We start from the raw sequence: 20,848 nt of genomic DNA, 5'->3' as shown, positions 1-20,848 counted from the left end.
AGCTGTGTAGGGTGGTTGTTAGCATGTTGATAAGATTGTAAATGTGTTACCTTAGCATTGAAGATTTTTCTTCTGTAGTGTTCTAGCTGCCCTACAACAGTCTAGTTTGGGAGCAGAAGGACTCTGTCTCCGCTTCTTCTGCAGTATTCCTAAAGATTTCGTTCCCTCCTACTGATCTTTGGAGAACCAAGGCACAGATGGTTTCTGCATCTTTCTCAGAACACGTATCACATACCTTAAGCCTTTCTGGTAACAAACACAAAAACAATCACTAGTCTGCACTTCTGTGTATCTGCATCAACCTACCCTTTGGCCAAGAATAGATCATTCCTTCCTCTCATTTCCATGACCATCTACTGAGCAGAGCAATTTTCCTAAATTTTCCTCCATAAACTCAATTGAGTCAAGCAACCCGGGCCAAAGATCTGCCTTGTTTCATTAAACTAGCATATTTAATCACTGAATTGGAACTGAAGTTGCTTTTCGTACTCAAAAGGACAACTTGTAATCCAAGAACCTAGTACTCCACCGGAGCAAAAGCAAGAGCATTAATGGCACAAAAAAGGCTATGCATAGCCCATATAATACCCTGAGTGTTTTGTAGATAAAAATGATTTTTTTGCTCCCTACTTACTAAGTGTTACTTTGGTCATTTGTGGCTGAACATCCTCATCACCTCACTTTTGTGGTACTATTTGCACTATGTGATCACCACTGAGTGCTTTATATTTTGTGTTTTGTTAAAGAAGATATGTTTGAGACATGTGAGCTGTAGATAGACATGTTTTGCATACTCCTGCCATCTACGGTTGGGACTGTATATCTGCAAGTTCAATATCTTCAAAGAAGTCTTTTCCAGTTATGAGGTAATGTGACCCCTCCTTTTGGTGATGAAGCACATAGGCATCGACTCCATCGTTAAATTGTTTCTTTCCACCATCAGGTTTGAACGAGGTTTGCTGTGCTCTGGTTCAAGACCTTTCGTTGTGATCCCTTCTGTTCGCAACTCACTATACCCGCCTCGGTATTGTTTCAAACGTGTTTCCCATCCGCTGCCTGTCGAAAACATTTCCTAGTTGGATTGAGAAAACTCCTACCAAGGCCTTCTGGCCTGGCCCATTTATTCACTTCTACTCAAACAAACATCACTGAGTAATCTATCAATGGAACGGACTCCATTTCAATTCTGCCCTTGGTAATACTCCAAATATCCGCACACCAATCTTCACAAAGTCTGTAACCTGTGCCTGTCTCCTTAGCACAAGGAAAAAGACTGTGACGCCAGCCTTCGTCATTTTGCTTGAAAAAGACCCTCTGAGACTGTCTGGCTCGACGGAAGGAAATGCAGCGTTAAAGATTCGAAGACACCCCTTGATATCTTTGGAGAAGATATCGAACTGGCAGAGATGGAAGCATCCATTGCGGAAGAAGATGAGGACTTCTCCATCCAAGACTCAAACTCTGACTCTGAGCTGGAGATAAAACTGGAGTCCCATGATTTTCCAGGCAGTCATGGTGCCGTGAGTACCAAAGCCCCTTTGCCCACAAAACCCGCTTCCACTAAACATAAGACTTTCGGCCACCACTGTCATTCGGCCATGGTAGGCACCGATATTCTGCTTCCAACACCCTGCCCTCCGGTTCGATACCAAAAGCGAACATCAAGCCTTCCGGCTCGAGTCAAGATACCAAACCTTTGTCACCTAAAAGATTGGTTTTGAAAGACAAAAGGGACAAATCCAGCTCAGCGCCGAAACGGAAAAATGCTTCTCAAAAACCTCTGTAGTAAATACTGAAAACATCAAATGCAACAAAAGCTGGATCCAAAACAAAGAAAATCTATATATATCCAGACACTGGACATATTACAGCTAAGCCAGTGGTACCATCCTCCAAAAGCAAAATGGACATGGGTATAAAATCCCTCTTAACAAGAAGCACATGGCTACTAGACCTCTTCACCCCATTCCTCATACTGCGCCACCATCTTCACCAGTACCTATTATACCACCATCAGACCCTCTAGACATCACACACCAGGGCTCTTGTTGTGCAGATCCTGATGGAGGAGCTGGGGATGGCACGTATGGACAACCGCTACCAACAGACACATGAAATGATTATAATATAGAACCGCCTACAGACACTGACCCAGATCTATACCCTGCTAAATCTTCCCCTCCTGATGACAACACTTCATATCAGGACTTAATTGCCAGTGCAGCCACATACCATGGAGTCACGTTACACAAGGCATCTTTGTAAAAAGATTTCTTAATCGAAACATTAGGGAACACACATTAGACAACATAGTTGTTACCTGTGTTGAAAGGTATGGCGAGGCATGCTAAAGACACTTTTAAAGATCCATTGAGGGCACGCCTAATAAAACCCATGGTTGATAAAAAAAATATATAAACCCCCGCCATCTGACCCAATTTTTTTTTTAAGGGACAGCTTATTTAGATTTCTTACTTGTGTCCAATGCTCATAAAAGAGCAAATTCACATACTTCAGGTGATGCGCCACTGCCCGACAAGGAGTTCAAGTTGATAGATGCCTCGGGCAAAAGAGTGGCTGCACAATCAGCCAACCATTGGTGCATAGCTAATACTCAATGTCTTTTGGCTGGCTACAACAGGGACGAAATGGAAGACTTATTCCAATATCCCCCAGAGGAGAATAGAAATAGAGGGCAGGAGCTAGTGCAGGTGGGGAAACTAATTTCCAATTCTTCTATTAGGTGTGCATTAGATGCTGCTGATATTGCAGCCAGAAGAGTTAACACCAGTATTCTCCTCAGAAGACACAAATAGTTATGAATCTTTGGGTTTAAGCCAGAAGTACAGCAAACAATAATTAATGCTCCATTTGACAAGGAATATCTTTTTGGCCCAAAACTGGATGAAGCACTTGAAAAATTGAAAAAGACTCTGAAGTGGCAAAATCCATGGGAGCACTACAGTCACCCCTAACAGAGGCTCCTTTCGCCGCTTATTTCATAGGGGAGGCTCATTTAAAGGCAGAGAGAGACACCAAAAGGCACCTCTCTCTCTCCCAACAAGCAGTGACTTCACAACAAATCCCATCGATCATCATACACCTGCCGGGGGAAGACTGCATCAATTTCTTCCGATTTGGCAATCAATAACATCAGACAAATTGGTGTTGGACAGTATCCAACATGATTATTGCCTAGAGCTCACCAGCAATCCTCCCAATATTCCACCTCATACTCACAAACTCTCTCTAGAGCACCAACAACTGCTCAAACAGGAAGTACAAGCACTTCTAATAAAGGGAGCTATAGAACCAGTTAAAATACAACACCAAGGGACAAGGGTTTGCTCACTTTACTTCCTAATCCCAAAAAAGGACAGTGCTCTATGACCAATCTTAGATCTTCGACCTCTAAACTTATACATACTATCACAACACTTCCATATGGTCACACTTCAACAGGTGCTTCCCCTATTACAGCAGGACGACTTTGTCAACACTAGACTTAAAGGGCCCATACTTTCACATCCCTATTCACCCAGCATGTCGCTAAGTCCTCAAATTTGTGGTAGCACTATCAATTCAAAGTACTCCCATTTGGATTAACTACTGCACCCAGAGTGTTTACCAAATGTCTAGCAGTAATAGCAGCCCTTCTAAGAAGACAACAAATGAATGTCTTCCCAGATCTAGGCGATTGGCTCATCAAAGCCAACACACATCTCAAGTGTTTACAGTACACTCAAATTACAATAAATCTTCTTCATCAATTGGGATTTACAGTCAGTGCACAAAAATCCCATCTCCAACCCGTGCAACTGCAACCTTTTCTAGGAGCCATGCTCAACACTCAAGCAGGTTTAGCCTATCCCAATTCAACCAGGATTCACAATTTGCAAACACTGCTACTACAATCCCAAAGCAATCATTATCTAACAGTGAGAAATGTCATGCAACTTTTAGGTATGATGGCATCATGAATTGCCATAGTACCTCATGCAAGATCAAAAACATGTGCCCTCTACAGGAATGCTTAGCACATCAATGGAATCAATCACTGGGTCAATTAAAAGATCTAGTGTTAGAAGACAGCCGCACCAATCGCTCTCTGCAGTGACGGAACACACAAAGTTTATAAAAAAGGCAGTGTTTTATCGACTCTATTCCACAGATCGTGCTCACAGCGGACGCATCCCTTACATGGTGGGGTGCCCATCTACAACATCTAACATCAGGGTCTATGTGACACCAAACACAAGAGTCTCCACATTAACTACCTTGAACATCTAGCTGCTAACCTAGCACTAAAAGCATTCTGCCTCACCTGATGCGGAAACTTGTCCTACTCCGGACGGACAATATGACAACTATGTACTATATACAAAAACAGAGGGACACACACTCTCTAAAGTTATCTCGCCTCTCAGACCATTCGGCATTGGGCAATACATCACAAAATCCAACTGCGAGCAGAACATTAGTTGTCCAGGGACGGACAACTAATTTGCCAATCAATCAATCAATCCAGACACTTATAAAGCGCACTACATACCAGTTAGGGTCTCAAAGCGCGGGGGGGTAAGGGGTGCTGCTACTGATCGAAGAGCCAGGTCTTGAGTCTTCTGAAGGCCAGTAGTTCTTGGGTCTGCCGTAGGTTGGTGGGGAGGGTGTTCCAGGTCTTGGTGGCGAGGTGGGAGAAGGATCTGCCGCCGGCGGTCGTTCTTCGGATGCGAGGGACTGTGGCTTGGGCGAGGCTGGCGGGTATGGGGTATAGAAGCTGAGTCGTCTGTTGAGGTATGCTGGGCCGGTGTTGTGGAGAGCTTTGTGTGCATGGAGGAGGAGCTTGAAGGTTACCCTCTTCTTGACGGGGAGCCAGTGTAGGTCTCTCAGGTGGGGGATGATGTGGCTGCGGCGGGGGTTGTCGAGGACAAGGCGTGCCGAGGTGTTCTGGATGCGTTGCAGCTGTCTCAGGAGCTTGGCCGACGTTCCTGCGTAGATGCGTTTCCGTAGTCCAGCCTGCTGGTGACGAGGGCCTGGGTGACTGTTTTTCTCGTTTCGATGGGGATCCACTTGAAGATCCTGCGGAGCATTCGGAGGGTGTTGAGGCAGGATGAGGAGACGGCGTCGACCTGCATAGTCATGGAGAGGGTGGCGTCGAGGATGACCCCTAGGTTGCGTGCGTGGTCAGTCGGTGTCAGTGCTGTTCCCAGTGTTGTCGGCCACCAGAAGTCTTCCCAGGCTGAGGGGGTGGGGCCGAGGATGAGGACCACCGTCTTGTCTGAGTTCAGCTTCAGTCGGCTGTTCTTCATCCATTCAGCGACGTCCTTCTTTCCTTGGTGGAGGTTGGTTTTGGCGGTGTGAGGGTTTTTAGTGAGGGAGATGATCAACTGGGGGTCGTCGGCATAGGGGATGTATGACATTACAACGCATGCTTTTACCACGCATGCCTTTACATCGCAGTTTTTACAACGCATGCTGTTACAACGCATAGTGTTAAGGGGTGCTGGATAGTGAATAGTTTAATTTACTATTATAACTCCAGTCCCCGTGGATAGTAGGGAAGGTGTTGAATAGTAAATTAAATCTATTCCCTATCCTAGAGCGCCCCCCAGTGCTATGCGTTGTAATGACATGCGTTGTAATAGTTGCGTCGTAAAGGCACTGCGTGGTAAAAGTTGCGTTGAAAAGGATGTTCCCCGTGATGTTGAGGTCGTGCTCAGGGAGACGTGGGCGAGGGGTCCCATGTAGATGTTGAATAGCGTTAAGCTGAGGGAAGAGCCCTGGGATACGGCGCAAATGTTGTCGGTGGCCTTGGAGCGGAAGGGGGGAGGCGGACGCTCTGGGTTCTGCCAGAGAGAGGAACGATGTGGTCAGTCCAGGCCCTTCTCTTGGATTCCCGCGTTGTGTAAGCGTGTTCACAGTGTGTTGTGGCAGACCGTGTTGAAGGTGGCTGACAGATCCAGGAGGATGAGGGCAGCTGTTTCTCCGTTGTCAAACAGGGTCCTGATGTCATGTTGTTCTCCTCGAGGTAGTGGGTCAGTTGTTTGTTGACGATTTTCTTGGTGACCTTCGCCGGTAACGGAAGCAGGGAGATGGGTCAGAAGTTCTTGAGGTCCTTGGGGTCCGCCTTAGGTTTTTTGAGTAAGGCGTTGATCTCGGCGTGCTTCCAGCTCTCCGGGAAGGTTGCTGTCTCGAAGTAGATGTTGATTACTCTCCGGAGATGGGGTGCGATGGCTGTGCTGGCTTTGTTGAAGATGTGGTGAGGGCATGTGTCTAATGGTGATCCGGAGTGAATGGTGTTCATGATCTTGCTGTTGTCCTCGTCGTTGATGCTGGTCCAGGATAGCAGGCGGTTGGTGGTTGTGGGGGTGGTGGTTGTCAGGGTGGTCGTGGAGCTGAAGCTGTCGTAGATGTCGGCGATCTTGCGGTGGAAGAAGGTGGCCAGTGAGTCGCACAGGTCTTGCGAAGGCGGGATGTTGTTGGTGTTTGAGAGTTCCTTCACGATGTTGAAGAGCTCCTTGCTGTTGTGTGCGTTGTTATCTAGGCGGTCCTTGAAGGAGGCCCTCTTGGCGGCTCTGATGAGTTGATGGTGTCTGCGGGTGGCGTTCTTGTGGGCTGTGTAGCTGTCCGGTGATAGTTCACGGAGCCAGTTCTTCTCCAATTTTCGGCATGTTCGTTTGGAGGCCTGGAGGTCTTCAGTGAACCAGGTGGCTTTCTTGCTGGTGTGGCTGTTAAAGGGTGACTTGAGCGGGGCGAGGGTGTTTGCACCAACGTCAATCCAACCTCCTCAGCAGGATGCAGCAACAAGTCTCCGAGTGGGAACTCCTCCCCCAAGTCCTCCTCCCATACTTCCACAAACGGGTGTTAAATTGATCTGTTTGCAACAGCTCAGAACTCAAAATGCCCAAACTTTTCCTCTAGGTTCCCAGACCTGCTATCAAAAGGCAGTGCCCTATGGATGAACTCCTCAGGGATATTTGCTTATGCTTTTCCGTCTCTCTCTCTTCTTTAATTTCTGGTTCGTAAGCTCAGGCAATCATTTCTCACCCTCATTTTGATAGCTTCCATATGAGCTCATCAACGATGGTTCAGCACACTTCTAGAACTTACAGTAGTTCCACACCTAAAGCTTTACCTCACATCAAACCTTTTCTCTCAGAACCATGGAAAAAATCAGACTTCCAAATCCCAAGCAACTTAACCTAGCAATTTGGCTCCTGAAGTCATAGAGTTTGGATACCTAAATCTATCATCAGATTGCATGTCAATTCTTAAAGAAGTATGAAAACCTACATCTAAAGAATGCTACGCTGCAAAGTGGGAAAGGTTTGTTATGTAGTGTAATAACCTAACAATGAAACCAGAGGAGGCTTTTATACAACAAATTATTTGTTATCTGTTGCATCTACAAAGAGCAGGCCTTGCATACACACCTATAAGACTATACCTTGCAACAGTAGCTGCATATCCTCAAAACAGACAACACTTGTCTTGCTTCAAGGTGCCAGTAGTTAAAGCCTTTTTGTAAGGCCTTGAAAGAGTGCTATCACTACTAATTCCACCTGCAGCTGCACGTAACCTTAATATTGTTCTAACAAGAAATATGGGTCACCTTTTGAACCGCTACACAATTGCCCACTGCAATTACTTTCTTGGAAGGTTGCTTTCTTGATTGCTATCACTTCACTGAGTCATATTAGTTAGATTCAGGCATTAGCCCTATAAAAACCATGTTTTTAACTCCATCGAGACAAAGTAGTTATTCACCCTAAGCCAAAGTTCCTTTAAAAACTAGTTTCTGCCTTTCATATTAACCCACCGGTTGAGTTACCTGTGTTCTTTCCTCAACCTGATTCTGTAGCAGAAAGAGACATTGGATGTCAAAAGAGCTTCATTGTATTATATTGATAGAAGAATTTTTGTTTTCGCAAAACAACTTTGTGTTGCCTTTGCTCCCCCTAATAAAGGGAAACCTATCTCTAAATCTGGTATTTGTAGACGGATTGTTCTATGTATTCAAACATGTTATATCAAAGCCAAAATGCTTTTGTCTATACCTCTTAGAGCACATTCTACACGTAAAATAGGAGCATCCATGGCCTTTTTAGGTAACATTCCTTTAGCTGACATTTGTAAAGCAGTTACATGATCTACACCAGACACATTTACTAAACACTATCGTGTGGATGTATTAGCACGTCAACAAGCTAATGTATGACATGCAGCCCTAAGAACACTTTTTCAAACAACTGCAATGCATACTGGTTAGCCATCGCTTTGGGAGAGTACTGCTATACCGTCTTTGCAAAGCATGTGTATCTACAGCACACATGCCTCAAACAGATTATGTTACTTACCTTGTAGGCATCTGTTCTTGGCATGTAGAGCTGTAGATTCACATGCGCCCTCCTTCCTCCCCGGACAGTTAGGGTTGTGGCAGTTATATTATTATTCATATTATACACGCATGGTTATCTCTATACTACACTTATTTACTCCATTCTCACCCTCTTGCGGGAAAGCAATCTAACAGTGGAGTCAATGCCCATGCGCATTATCACTGAAAGGAGGAGTCCCCTTACCTTGTGACTGGAAAAGACTTCTTAGAAGAAAAAGAATTTGCAAACATCCGGACCCAACACTAGATGGCAGGAGTAGGCAAAGATTGTGAATCTACAACTATACATTCCTAGAACAGATGCTTACATAGTAATTAACATAATCCATAGTATTCTTTAAAAACTTCTAATGTCGCACTGTGTTGGACTCGGCCCTTTTAGCAGGGTCATCCCCAAACTTCACCCACCTGTTTTCTGAACCCGTTTTTGTTGGCTTTTTAGGACTCTGCATTTTACCATTGCTAACCAGTGCTTGATGCTTGTGCTCTCTCCTTTAAACATGGTGAAAATCGTCTTACACCCGATTGCCTCATTTCATTTACTTGTAAGTACCTAGTAAAGTGGAACAACTTATACCGAGGTCCTGTAAATTAAATACTACCAGTGGCCCTGCAGCAGTTATTGCATCGCCCACTTAAGTAGCCATTAAACATGTCTAAGGCCTGCCATTGCAGTTTGTTTGGGCAGTTTAAGCTGCCATTTCGACCTGGCAAGATAAACCTTATGGCAGACCCAATCCTTCCTTTTTAATACACCGATGCCACCCCTTGGATAGACCCTATACAGCACACAGGACAGGGTACAAGAGATTTTAAAAGTTGGACTTGTACGTTTAAGTTTTATCCGGGTAGTGAAAAACTCTTAAATTCTTTTTCCACTACTGTGAGGCCTACCTCTCCCATAGGATAACATTGTGTTAACTAATTACATTTAAGAAGTAATAACGTTCAATTGGGAGCAGATAGGAATGTCATTTTGGTGTCTGAGAAATTGTAATTAAAAATCCTCTTTAATGGTAAAGTCATTTTTTTAATTATAATTTTGAAAATTCCACTTTTAGAAAGTTGAGATTTTACTGCCCTAACTGTTTGGTGTCTGCAGCCTGTTACTGGGTAACATGACTGTATCCAATTGACATTTGGACTTTGTTTAATCCACCCACATAGCTACACAATAGATGGATTAGGTGTGCCTGGATTTGCCATCAATTTGCAGGATGGAGTGGCGGCGCAGGGCACAGCCCCTCTTGCAACTGAATAGGCTGTGCCCTGCCTTCACACAAATCACTTTTCACCACTGCATTGTTACTGCAGCCAACTTGGAGACAGGCCAGGGGAGGTAGTAAACTTCAAGGACTTAAAAGAGAATTCTTTAGAAATGACTACATCAAAGTGTACATCAGACATAAATATTGCATCCTCAGAACCCACATTTCAGTACACATCCTGACCCCTGGAAGACCCAGAAGAATGACTGCTTTGCTGCAAGAAAGACTGCCACTCTGCTGTCATGCTTTGCTGACCTCCTGCCTGAGAAAGAAGAGCTGGACCTGTATCTTGAACCCAGGGCCACCAGAATGACTCCAAGTGCTAGTTGGCTGGCCTTCTGATCAGAGCATCAGGGACAGAACAGTCTTTGACAGCCTTGTACCCAGCACCAGGACTCTGTGAGTCCTGCCCTCCAAAGTTGTGCCATCTAAGTCCTGGACCCTTGGACGTGGGCATGAAGATGCTTTGCCAGTTCATCTGTGGTCCCAGCAGAACTGATGCAGCACGGCATATCAATTTGCAAAATTCTGCATTGGGACTGCTGTGTGATGCATCCCCAATGCAGGACTTTGCATCACAAGCCCCTCATCTACAGCATCGATATTGATGCAGGACTGCGCATCGCAGGTGCTCAGCTCCCCGTAATTGCTGCTGTGCAGTGCATCTCCACCCAGGACCTCGTATCGGCTCTGCTGCGCATCCTCGACACGGGACTCCACATTGCTATGTAACAAGGATTTACACTACTCTAGTTCAGTGGGCCTAATTTAGGGGCATATTGTCAAGGACGGGCGTTAAAATTATTGCCACTTTAGCGGCAGAAAACGACCGCTAAAGCGGCGATAAGCCCATTATTGCCGCTTTAGCTGCAATTTTCTGCTGCTAAAGCAGTGATAATTTTATCGCCGTGTTTGATAATATGCCCCTTAGTCCCTGTGCCTGGCCAACTATCCACTGCGGTCGGCTTGAAGTTGTGACTTTCTCCTGGTCCAGTATAATCAGATAACCACTGTTGTCACTTTGTGCTTTTTGGCACTATTTTCATTAAAATCTTTAAAATTGCATGTCTTTGTTTCCACTGATTCAATTTTTGTTGTTGTAGCTTTAAATTATTATTTCTTTGATTATTTGTCTAAATTGGTGTGGGATTTTTCTTGTGTTGTGTTTACAGTTTATTACTGTTCGAGTGAAGCATAAATACTTTACACATTGCTTGTGAGTTAAGGCTGACCATTTTGGCCAAACTACCAAAGGATTAAGCACAGGTTTATTTAGGACCTTTTGTGATTCACCTTGGAAAGGAATGTGTTTATTATTTGAGTGGGGCTCTCACCCTTCTCAACTAATGACCCAATTTCTTACGCTTCCCCTTGCCAAATCTCATTTATCACTAAGCATATCTACTATCAAAGTCAGTGAATCCAGCAACATCTGACTAAACCTCTTGAGAAAACACAAACATTGAATACCTTTAGATCTCAAGTCAAGCACTTATGCAATTGCACATAGGCTATAGTTAGGCACTTCTGTTTTTCCAACTCGCATCACATTATGACTTGCCTCACTCTTGGATCCACCAATCCAAACATCTGATTGAAGGGGACTATCTCTTGTCAGATACCAACCCTGTTTAACAAGGCAGGCAAAATAATGATTTTTAGGGACAAAGGTTGTAATGAACATCTTACATAGAAAACGATTATTGGCCTAAGTAGTAAACTCCATTGAAGACTATATAAAAAGTGTAATCAAAATTATGTGTACAAGCTGCAAAAAGCCCAGGTTACTCTATGATATATAGAACTCATACGGGAAAAGCCTCACAGTATCTACAAGATTTTGCCCTCTCTTCGTTGGAGAACTCGTTGCATGACAGTAGTTTCTGCATGTCGTAACTATTTAACTCTTTTTTTGTGAGTGCCTGCTGTCCGAATGAGCAGATGACAAGCTGTGGAATAAATCAGATGCAGCACACATCTTTGAAAAATGTATATTATTGAGTCTCGTGTTCTAATGTTTTTTCTTCACATCATTTGCAGGCAGTCGGTGAAAAATATGGGTTCCCATAAAAAGCACACTACAAATGTATCAGTCCATACCAACCTGTCTGATCAATTTCTACTTTGCTACTTGTAGTTGCCTAAATTAAATTCCTCTTCACAAAGCTTTGCACCTATTACTTTGTAATCGACTACCAATTGTCTTAGTTTATAAAGTTACTCCTGGGTATCCATGCCCACTTCTATGAGATATGTTTTGCCTGCACCACCCTACTGTACTTGCAGTGGAGGGTCAGAGATGCCTTCATGTCTATTGTAAGTTAATTTAGCAGTGTTTTCTCTTTTACGGATATTGAAAAAAGCTAGTTCACCTCTGGTTTGAACTCCTAATGCTCTCTCTTTCTCCAGATGATGTCACTTTGGATCTCAACACTGCCTCGGACCGCTTTACTGTGTATGAAGACCTTAAGAGAGTGAGTCCTCGTCCTGGTGACGAAGAGCAAGCACCACCCAACAACCCAGAGAATTTTGACACAAATATGATTGTGTTAGGAAGTGAGGGATTCACAAGTGGAAAACACTACTGGGAGGTAGACGTGAACACCAAGACGGGTTGGAGTTTGGGGGTTCTTGAGGAAGATGAAAATGGCATAATTAGTACAAGACGCTGGGGACTGTCTTTATATAATGATAAATATAAAAGCATCTCTCTGGAGAAAAATGCCCAACTCACGGTGGGTGCAAATATGAACAAGGTGGGGGTCTTTGTTGATTACACAGGTGAGACAGTCTCATTCTACTGTGTTGAAAGCAGATCTAAGCTGTGTACTCTCTCTAGCAAGTTCACCAAGACGGTCAAGCCTTTCCTAAATCCAGGTGACTACAGTAAAGGCAAAAACAGTGGAGCTTTGATGATCTGCTCAGTGGCAGAATGGGACTGATAAAGGTGGCACCTTCCCATATGTTTTCATGGATTCGGAATCTAATATATGTTTGATTTCCACGGCTCTACTCCTTATTGACGTCAAACCAATCAAAAGCTGTAAAAGTTTGACCTGCACCAGGGATTTGAGCCTAGAAGCTATTTGTGTATACAGATATGAATTACACATGGATTATTTATATGTACAAACCCTTTTTTCTAATTCGTAAAAGTTGATTTTACCCTTTGAAATAGATTTGGTTACAAAATGTTTTTCATGTGAGTACATCTGGGAGCAGGGGAGGGCAGTGAGTGTTATTGGTTGGTAATGCCCTTTGCGTTTAGGAACATCCGAAGACTCGCACATTTGTGGTTTATCGGCAACTTAGCTACAACCTCAACCCAACCTGAAAAATGTCAGTGTGTTTTTTACTCCTGCCCAGGACAGGAGTAAATCCATTATGAGTGAAACCGGTTAATTTAGAGAGAATTAGTTTTACCATGAAAAAGCATAGCTAGAGCATTTGCACTTGTGCCTGCATTTTATCTGGCAAAATATATGGGTATAGATTTTCCAGAAGTACACCTGGAATTCTGCAACTCTGGCAGGTTTTACGGCAAGTGTCCTTATACTTCCCTTTTCAATACATTCAACTCCCATCTTGGTAGCTAACACTCCCTTACTGTAAGCCAAATTCTAGCTCAACTGCTGCTTTATGATTCTGGTCAGACTCCGTGCCTTACCCACCCACATCCACTCAGAGTTCCTAACACTCCACCGTCCTCCCCAGAGGTTAGTGATCTGAAGCTGTGATGCCAAACTCTTAAATCTGTGCATAATAACTACAAATGTAAATGCAATTACCGTCTTTTGAATGAAAGATACCTTATTATCCTAAAACTAAACAGAGAAAAAACAGAGCTGATGTTTCTGGGAGACTCCCCCCCCCCCTCCCCACTCAACTCCAACCTATTGTGGCCCACCTGCCTCGGACCCTCCCCCACCTCCCCACCCCCAAAAAGTAAAATAAAAAGTCTGGGCATTTGGCTGGACCAATCGCTCAACTTCAACCACCAAGCAGTGATGCTATCCGCCTCCTGTTATGGCCTACTCAGACTATTACGCAAAATCCTTCCCCTGCTCCCATTCCAAGCGAGACAAATTATGGTCCAGGGCCTCATCAAGTCCCACTTAGACTACGGGAAATCCTTATATCTGGGGGCCCCTCAATCCACTGTCCACAAACTCCAGATTATCCAAAACTGTGCTGCCAGTACCCTTCTTCAAATTCCACACCGACTCTCCTCCAAACCTGGATTGAAAAATCTCCACTGGTTCCCTGTCAATTCAGTTCAAGGCCCTGTGCACTGCTCATAGAACACTCTGGAATACCGGCCCAGATATCTGTCAATCACTGATCTCCCCCTATCAGCCTCCCAGACAGCTCCGATCAACTACAGCCCATCGCGCCCTCGTCCCGAAAGTCAAAAGAGCGAGATGTGGAGGCCGCTCCTTTTCCTTTAACACATCCAAGTTGTAGAACTCGCTTCCTTTCCTGCTACGAGCAGAACCCACTTTGCTGTCTTTTCGCAAACTTCTAAAAACTTTCCTTTTTAACTAATTCTTCACACTCACAAGCTGTACGCCTTGGTCCCTTCACTGCATCAAAATCCCCCATCACTTGCGGTGTCCCCCAAGGTTCTTCACTTTCCCCGTTATTATTTAATCTTTATCTTCGCCCTTTAATCCACTCCCTCCATAATTGGGACGTTACCGTCTTCAATTATGCTGATGATCTGCAGCTTGTCTTTCCACTCGATTCTCCTCAGGCAACTAACAACTTCCACGCCGTTATGACTCATATCCATCAATGGATGAATCTGAACCAGTTAAAACTTAACCCTGGAAAGACTGAGCTACTCCTCCCTGGCTCCAGTGCCGCATATTGGGGTCCGCAGTTCTGGTCCCCCGACCTGGGTCCCCCCCTACACCACTCAAGGCCGTTAGGAGTTTGGGGGTGACGATCGACGCCAAATTGTCACTCAAAGCTCAAGTGGGTGCCACGATTTCTTCGTGTATGTTCCAACTCCGAAAAATCCGGAAGATCAGGCACCTACTTCCACATGCGGCTTTGTGTCAGGTCGTCATGTCCCTTGTCATATCGCGCCTCGACTTTTCTAATTCCCTCTATCATGCACTTCCGCAATTCCTCTTGCACCGCCTCCAGGTCGTACAAAACCAGGCAGCCCGCCTCATATTTAAGATCCCTAGGTGGCAATCTGCGAAGCTTTTGCTCCGCAAGCTTCATCAGCTGCCAGTGAAGGAGAGAGCAGCCTTCAAGATGGGCTGCATGGTATTGAAATCCCTTCATTGCTCCTGTCCTTCTAAAATCCTTGGTCACTTTGTATCAACCAGCACATCCCTCCGCGCAGCCTCCCTTCACTTGGTTGTTAGCCCCAAATTTAAACTTAATAAATTTGGAGGTCGTCGATTTGCTTTTCTTGCCCCTAAACTCTGGAATTCCCTTCCCCTGACCATCAAATCCAGCAATTCCCTTTTTCAGTTCAGGAAACTCCTTAAAACTTTTCTGTTCACTCTTTCTGAATAACTCTTTCTGTTTTCACCTACATGTCCCTTCAGCCAGCGCCAAGAAACCCTCGGGTGTTAGCGCGCTTAAAAAGTATAATTTAACATAACATAACATAACACTCGACCTGTTTCCATATACACGTTCCGTCTATAGCACTGGGACGCATCAGGGTAGCCATCGCGCTCTACAAATGCAATTTTCATTTCATTATGGCCGAGCCAGTGGAAAACATGATTGGGCAGCCGCAACATGTTCTGTGTAAATAAGTATTTGCTGCACATGCCTTATAATCTACTACCTACCTATACATGATTTTATGACAAGAAATGTACATTTGTTTTCTGTTGAATTCAACAGCATGTTTTACACCGTTTGTAACTCAGGGTGAAAGGAAGAAAAGTGTCAAAAAGATCAACTGTTTATTTTTCTTAAAATTGGATCTTCTGAATTTGTGCAGCTTTTATTTCTTAGGTAATCCACGTAGTTATAACAAAATGGAAACAGGTTGCATCAATGTGTGATTAAAATGTTAAAATATATAGCTAATATTATTTCAGACTGGGGTGCATAATTTGCCTTTCATCGCCCAATTTGATTTTTCGGACTGCACACTCTGCCATAATTGTGTCCTTCATCGCCACATACGTCCAGGGGCCTGATGCAGCATTATTCACCTTTTCATCAGAAAATGTTGATCTTGTTACTAAAAATGTGAAAGTACTGGGTTTTCTATCACGTGGCCAGTTTCTCATTCTTCGAAGCTATGTGGACTTTTGTATTAATTAAGTGGAAATAGCCTGAAGAAATATGGATAAGCTGAAATGTGCTGTATACATTTAAGAAATAAACAGCTACAAAAAAATATTTTAAAGTCCAAAATCTGCTAATGCATACAGTATAATGTTTTGTGAACCATGTATGCCATTGCCACATTCAATGTATAAAAAAGAGCAAGATAAAACATGAATCAAATTAGGAAAGAGAGACTCTCTGAGATCCCGTCCCCTGTTGATCATTTCGAACGTATCATTTTCTAAGTTTATACCAATCTAGTACCCTATCTGCCCGAAACTTTCTAACAAAAAAAAGTTCACCCACATTGGGTCATTTGTGGTTAGGCCTAATGCATGCCTAACAAGCTGGGACCAAAAGTGCCATTTTTCATTTTAATTCTCATAGGATTATTCACTTCTCAATGCAGAAGAAAATGGCTGAACCGAACTACACCAAATGTGGCGCAAAGGTAGACTTTACTAAGGGTTGTTGTGTTTTTTCTTTCAGTTTAGTTCAGTCATTTTTGAAAAATGATTTAAGGCTGCTGAGGCTCTGGAAAAAATGTAAACGGCACCTAAGGAGACAGGATGAGCACACCCTGACCCCAAGCCCCATATTGTATTGTAATTGCATTTATATAGCGCTTACTATCCCTGACGAGGCGTCAAAGCGCTTTTTCGGTGAGTTTCGCCCTACTCCGGGAGGAGGAAAAAGGTTTGTATTTATATAGTGCTTGTTGGCGCACGCTATTCAGGAAGCCCATAAAGGATTAGTGGTGAATGAATATGGTGAAATATGAAGTAGTCAGTCAGTCAGTTATTTGGAGTGAGAAGGGTAGCTGAGGGATAAAAGGGGAAGAAAGGTTTGCATTCATATAGCACTTGTTACCCCTGATGGGTGTTGAAGTGCTTTTCTGGCGAGTAGCATGCCACTCTGGAACTTATAAAGGATTAGCGTTGCAACTTAGTATAGTAAAATATGAAGCAATTTGAGTAGTGGATATGTTATTCAGTTATTTGGGTAGAGAAGGGTAGGTGGCGATAGAAGAGAGAAAGAGGTTTGTACTTATATAGCGCTTGCTACCCCTGATGGGGTTTTAAAGCGCAAGTAGCACGCTACTCTGGAAACCATCAGGATTAATGTTGAATTAGAATAGTGAAACGTGAGAGTAATTGTAGTGGTGGATATGTTAGTCAGTTATTTGGATTGAGAAGGGCTGGGAAGGGGTAGGAAAGGAAAAAGGTTTGCATTTATATAGCACTTGTAACCCTGATGCTACTCTGGACCCAATAAAGGATTCGTGGTGAATTAGTATAGTTGAATATGGAATTTGAGAAGTGAACATGTTAGTCTGTTAATTTTGATTGAAAATGGTAGTGGAGGGGTAAAAGAGTGAAGATTTATTCTAGGTTTTAGCAGTAGGAGGAGGCTTTTGGATGAGTAAAAGGAGTTTTGGAGAAGAGGAGTCAGAGGGAAGAGTTTAGAAAGGTTTGTTTTAGGGGATCGGTATAGTACAAAGAGGTGTCAGATGATGCAAGGAGGGGTAGAGTAGGAGGGAGTCTAGAAAGGGTTATTTTGGCGATCATGGTAGTGATATGGAGTGTGGGGTAAATGAGAGAGTGGATGTAGAGGATATATTGATGGATGTATAGGATGAGAGATAGGGTAGTGCATTGGAAAGAGTAGTAGAAAGAAGTTTGAGATGAGACAGAAGGTTGGGCTAGAAGATATATTGAGCGAAGTATAGGCTGAGAAAAAGGGTAGTGCATTGGAAATGCTAAATTAGAAGAAAGTGATAAATATATAGATCCATAAGTACATTGAAAGTATGTAGATACATAAAGGAGGTAAGTATATGTAGATTAAAGATATTGATAGCGGCACAGAATGAGAAATAGGGTAGTGCATTGGATATGCTTTTCAGGAGGAAAATAACGGACACACAGATCCAAGTACATGAAGGTACATAGATGCACAATGGAAGTATGTACATGTAGACCAAAGATTAATTTTATTTATTTATTATTATTTTTTTTTCTCTCAACAACATAATTATTTTACATGTGTATACACAGTAATACACAAAGATAGGTACATATCTATAGTGAAAACAAATGCTTATATACAGAGTGATATGCTGTCGATTTCTGTTTGCGTATGGGGGTTGTACCCTATGTTTAAAATTAAAACAGAAAATTTTTTGTCACAGGATCCTCAGATTTAGTGTCTGGATCCACAGGGCCAAGTGAAGCTTTCCAGCATAGATTCAACGAACCAGGTTTGGTTACACAGCTAAAAAAAAAACATTTGCAGCAAAATGCCATTTTTCAGGGCATGAGTGCTATGGAGGTGCTTTTAACACCACCACTGGGTGTAACTTTCACAGACTTTAGAGGCCAGGCTCCAGAGGGGTTGTACAGGCCCTGCATCCTACTCTTGCAGTGTACAACTTGAGACCATTGGTCTCTCGTCTAACTCAGACAATCAAAGGCGGGTCACTGTGATTGTTAGACGATCATAAAGAAAGGATTGCAGGGACTGGACAGTCGTCACTCTGTACTATGCACAACTAACTGTTGCATGCCGACATTGGTGCTCAGGGCCTCATCTGTGAGGACTTGCGGTCTACCCCTATTATATGCAGTTAAAGGAAGTACTCGGTGCCCGTCAAATGTTGGCATAGATGTGAGACAGGTTCTGCATTCACAATTCCGGGTGCACTTAGGATACAGAGGCTTACCATAACGCATTTTGTACAGTAATCCCTGCTTCATATCTCTAACATCACATATTCATTTGAAATAACATTGGTAAAATCGACTGAGGGAATTCCAAATTTTAAATCACTGTGTTAGTGTACATTTGTGGCTGTGTGGCAAAATGAGAGTGGGTCTTTCACCTCTTATTGAGTAAGCCTGCAATGTGATGTGTATGAGTAAATACTTAATTATGTTTTAAGTGTATAAAAGAATGTGTGATTGTGTATTATTGTGTGTTTGGATGCAAGATGATAGGTGTATTGGCATATACTGGTGTGTGGGTACTGGTTGGCTGTGTTGCAATTTTTAGCTGGTTATATAGAGGAGAGTTACTGAGTGTTACCACTTTGTGCTCGAATCCCTCCTGAGGCGGAAGCCGGGAGGTCTGTTGTGCCTGCTCGTTTTTAAATTTCATTCATTTTCCTCACTGGCTTGATTGCAAAGCTGGTTTGTTGTGCTCACTCGTTTTTAATATTCACATTCATTTGCTTGACTGCTAAGCTTTTAAATTTGTCCTACCTTTCCCCTGCGCCTCGCTGCCCGACCCACTCTTCAGCCGACTAATTGGCTGTTCGGTCTCGGCAGGGCGCTCTGATTCTTAGCGGCCATATTGGGTTAGAATTGGCGCCGTGACGCGCTCTAGTTCTCTTTAAAAGGGCTCCCTCTTCGCACAGCGTGTATTACCACTTTGTGCTCGAAACCCTCCTGAGGCGGAAGCCAGGAGGTCTGTTGTGCCTGCTCGTTTTTAAATTTCATTCATTTTCCTCACTGGCTTGATTGCAAAGCTGGTTTGTTGTGCTCACTCGTTTTTAATAAATTCACAATTATTTGCTTGACTGCTAAGCTTTTAAATTTGTCCTACCTTTCCCCTGCGCCTCGCTGCCCGACCCACTCTTCAGCCGACTAATTGGCTGTTCGGTCTCGGCAGGGTGCTCTGATTCTTAGCGGCCATATTGGGTTAGAATTGGCGCCGTGACGCGCTCTAGTTCTCTTTAAAAGGGCTCCCTCTTCGCACAGCGCGTATTACCACTTTGTGCTCGAAACCCTCCTGAGGCGGAAGCCAGGAGGTCTGTTGTGCCTGCTCGTCTTTAAATTTCATTCATTTTCCTCACTGGCTTGATTGCAAAGCTGGTTTGTTGTGCTCACTCGTTTTTAATAAATTCACATTCATTTGCTTGACTGCTAAGCTTTTAAATTTGTCATTCCTTTCCCCTGCGCCTCGCTGCCCGACCCACTCTTCAGCCGACTAATTGGCTGTTCGGTCTCGGCAGGGCGCTCTGATTCTTAACGGCCATATTGGGTTAGAATTGGCGCCGTGACGCGCTCTAGTTCTCTTTCAAAGGGCTCCCTCTTCGCACAGCGCGTATTACCACTTTGTGCTCGAAACCCTTCTGAGGCGGAAGCCAGGAGGTCTGTTGTGCCTGCTCGTTTTTAAATTTCATTCATTTTCCTAACTGACTTGATTGCAACGCTGGTTTGTTGTGCTCACTCGTTTTCAATAAATTCACATTCATTTGCTTGACTGCTAAGCTTTTAAATTTGTCCTACCTTTCCCCTGCGCCTCGCTGCCCGACCCACTCTTCAGCCGACTAATTGGCTGTTCGGTCTCGGCAGGGTGCTCTAATTCTTAGCGGCCATATTGGGTTAGAATTGGTGCCGTGACGCGCTCTAGTTCTCTTTAAAAGGGCTCCCTCTTCGCACAGCGCGTATTACCACTTTGTGCTCGAAGCCCTCCTGAGGCGGAAGCCAGGAGGTCTGTTGTGCCTGCTCGTTTTTAAATTTCATTCATTTTCCTCACTGGCTTGATTGCAAAGCTGGTTTGTTGTGCTCACTCGTTTTTAATAAATTCACATTCATTTGCTTGACTGCTAAGCTTTTAAATTTGCCCTACCTTTCCCCTGCGCCTCGCTGCCCGACCCACTCTTCAGCCGACTAATTGGCTGTTCGGTCTCGGCAGGGCGCTCTGATTCTTAGCGGCCATATTGGGTTAGAATTGGCGCCGTGACGCGCTCTAGTTCTCTCTAAAAGGGCTCCCTCTGCGCACAGAGCGTATTACCACTTTGTGCTCGAATCCCTCCTGATGCGGAAGCCGGGAGGTCTGTTGTGCCTGCTCGTTTTTAAATTTCATTCATTTT

General features: G+C 43.9%; 1 protein-coding gene across 1 annotated transcript in view; it reads left to right on the top strand.

Annotated features, from left to right (window-relative positions):
• Positions 1-15,731, top strand: part of LOC144756186 (butyrophilin subfamily 1 member A1-like) — a 207,145-nt gene extending 191,414 nt beyond the window's left edge. The window contains exon 8 of the mRNA XM_078645785.1: positions 12,076-15,731. Coding sequence (XP_078501911.1) covers positions 12,076-12,608 — 533 coding nt within the window. The 3' untranslated portion in view covers positions 12,609-15,731. The remainder of the gene's footprint in view (positions 1-12,075) is intronic.
• The last annotated feature ends 5,117 nt before the right edge of the window (positions 15,732-20,848 follow it).

Source organism: Lissotriton helveticus, chromosome 5_1, assembly GCF_964261635.1.
Source record: "Lissotriton helveticus chromosome 5_1, aLisHel1.1, whole genome shotgun sequence".
In the NCBI taxonomy this organism is placed as follows: Eukaryota; Metazoa; Chordata; class Amphibia; order Caudata; family Salamandridae; genus Lissotriton; species Lissotriton helveticus.
Note: the sequence above shows the minus strand (reverse complement) of the source record. Positions and strands in the feature narration are given on the sequence as shown.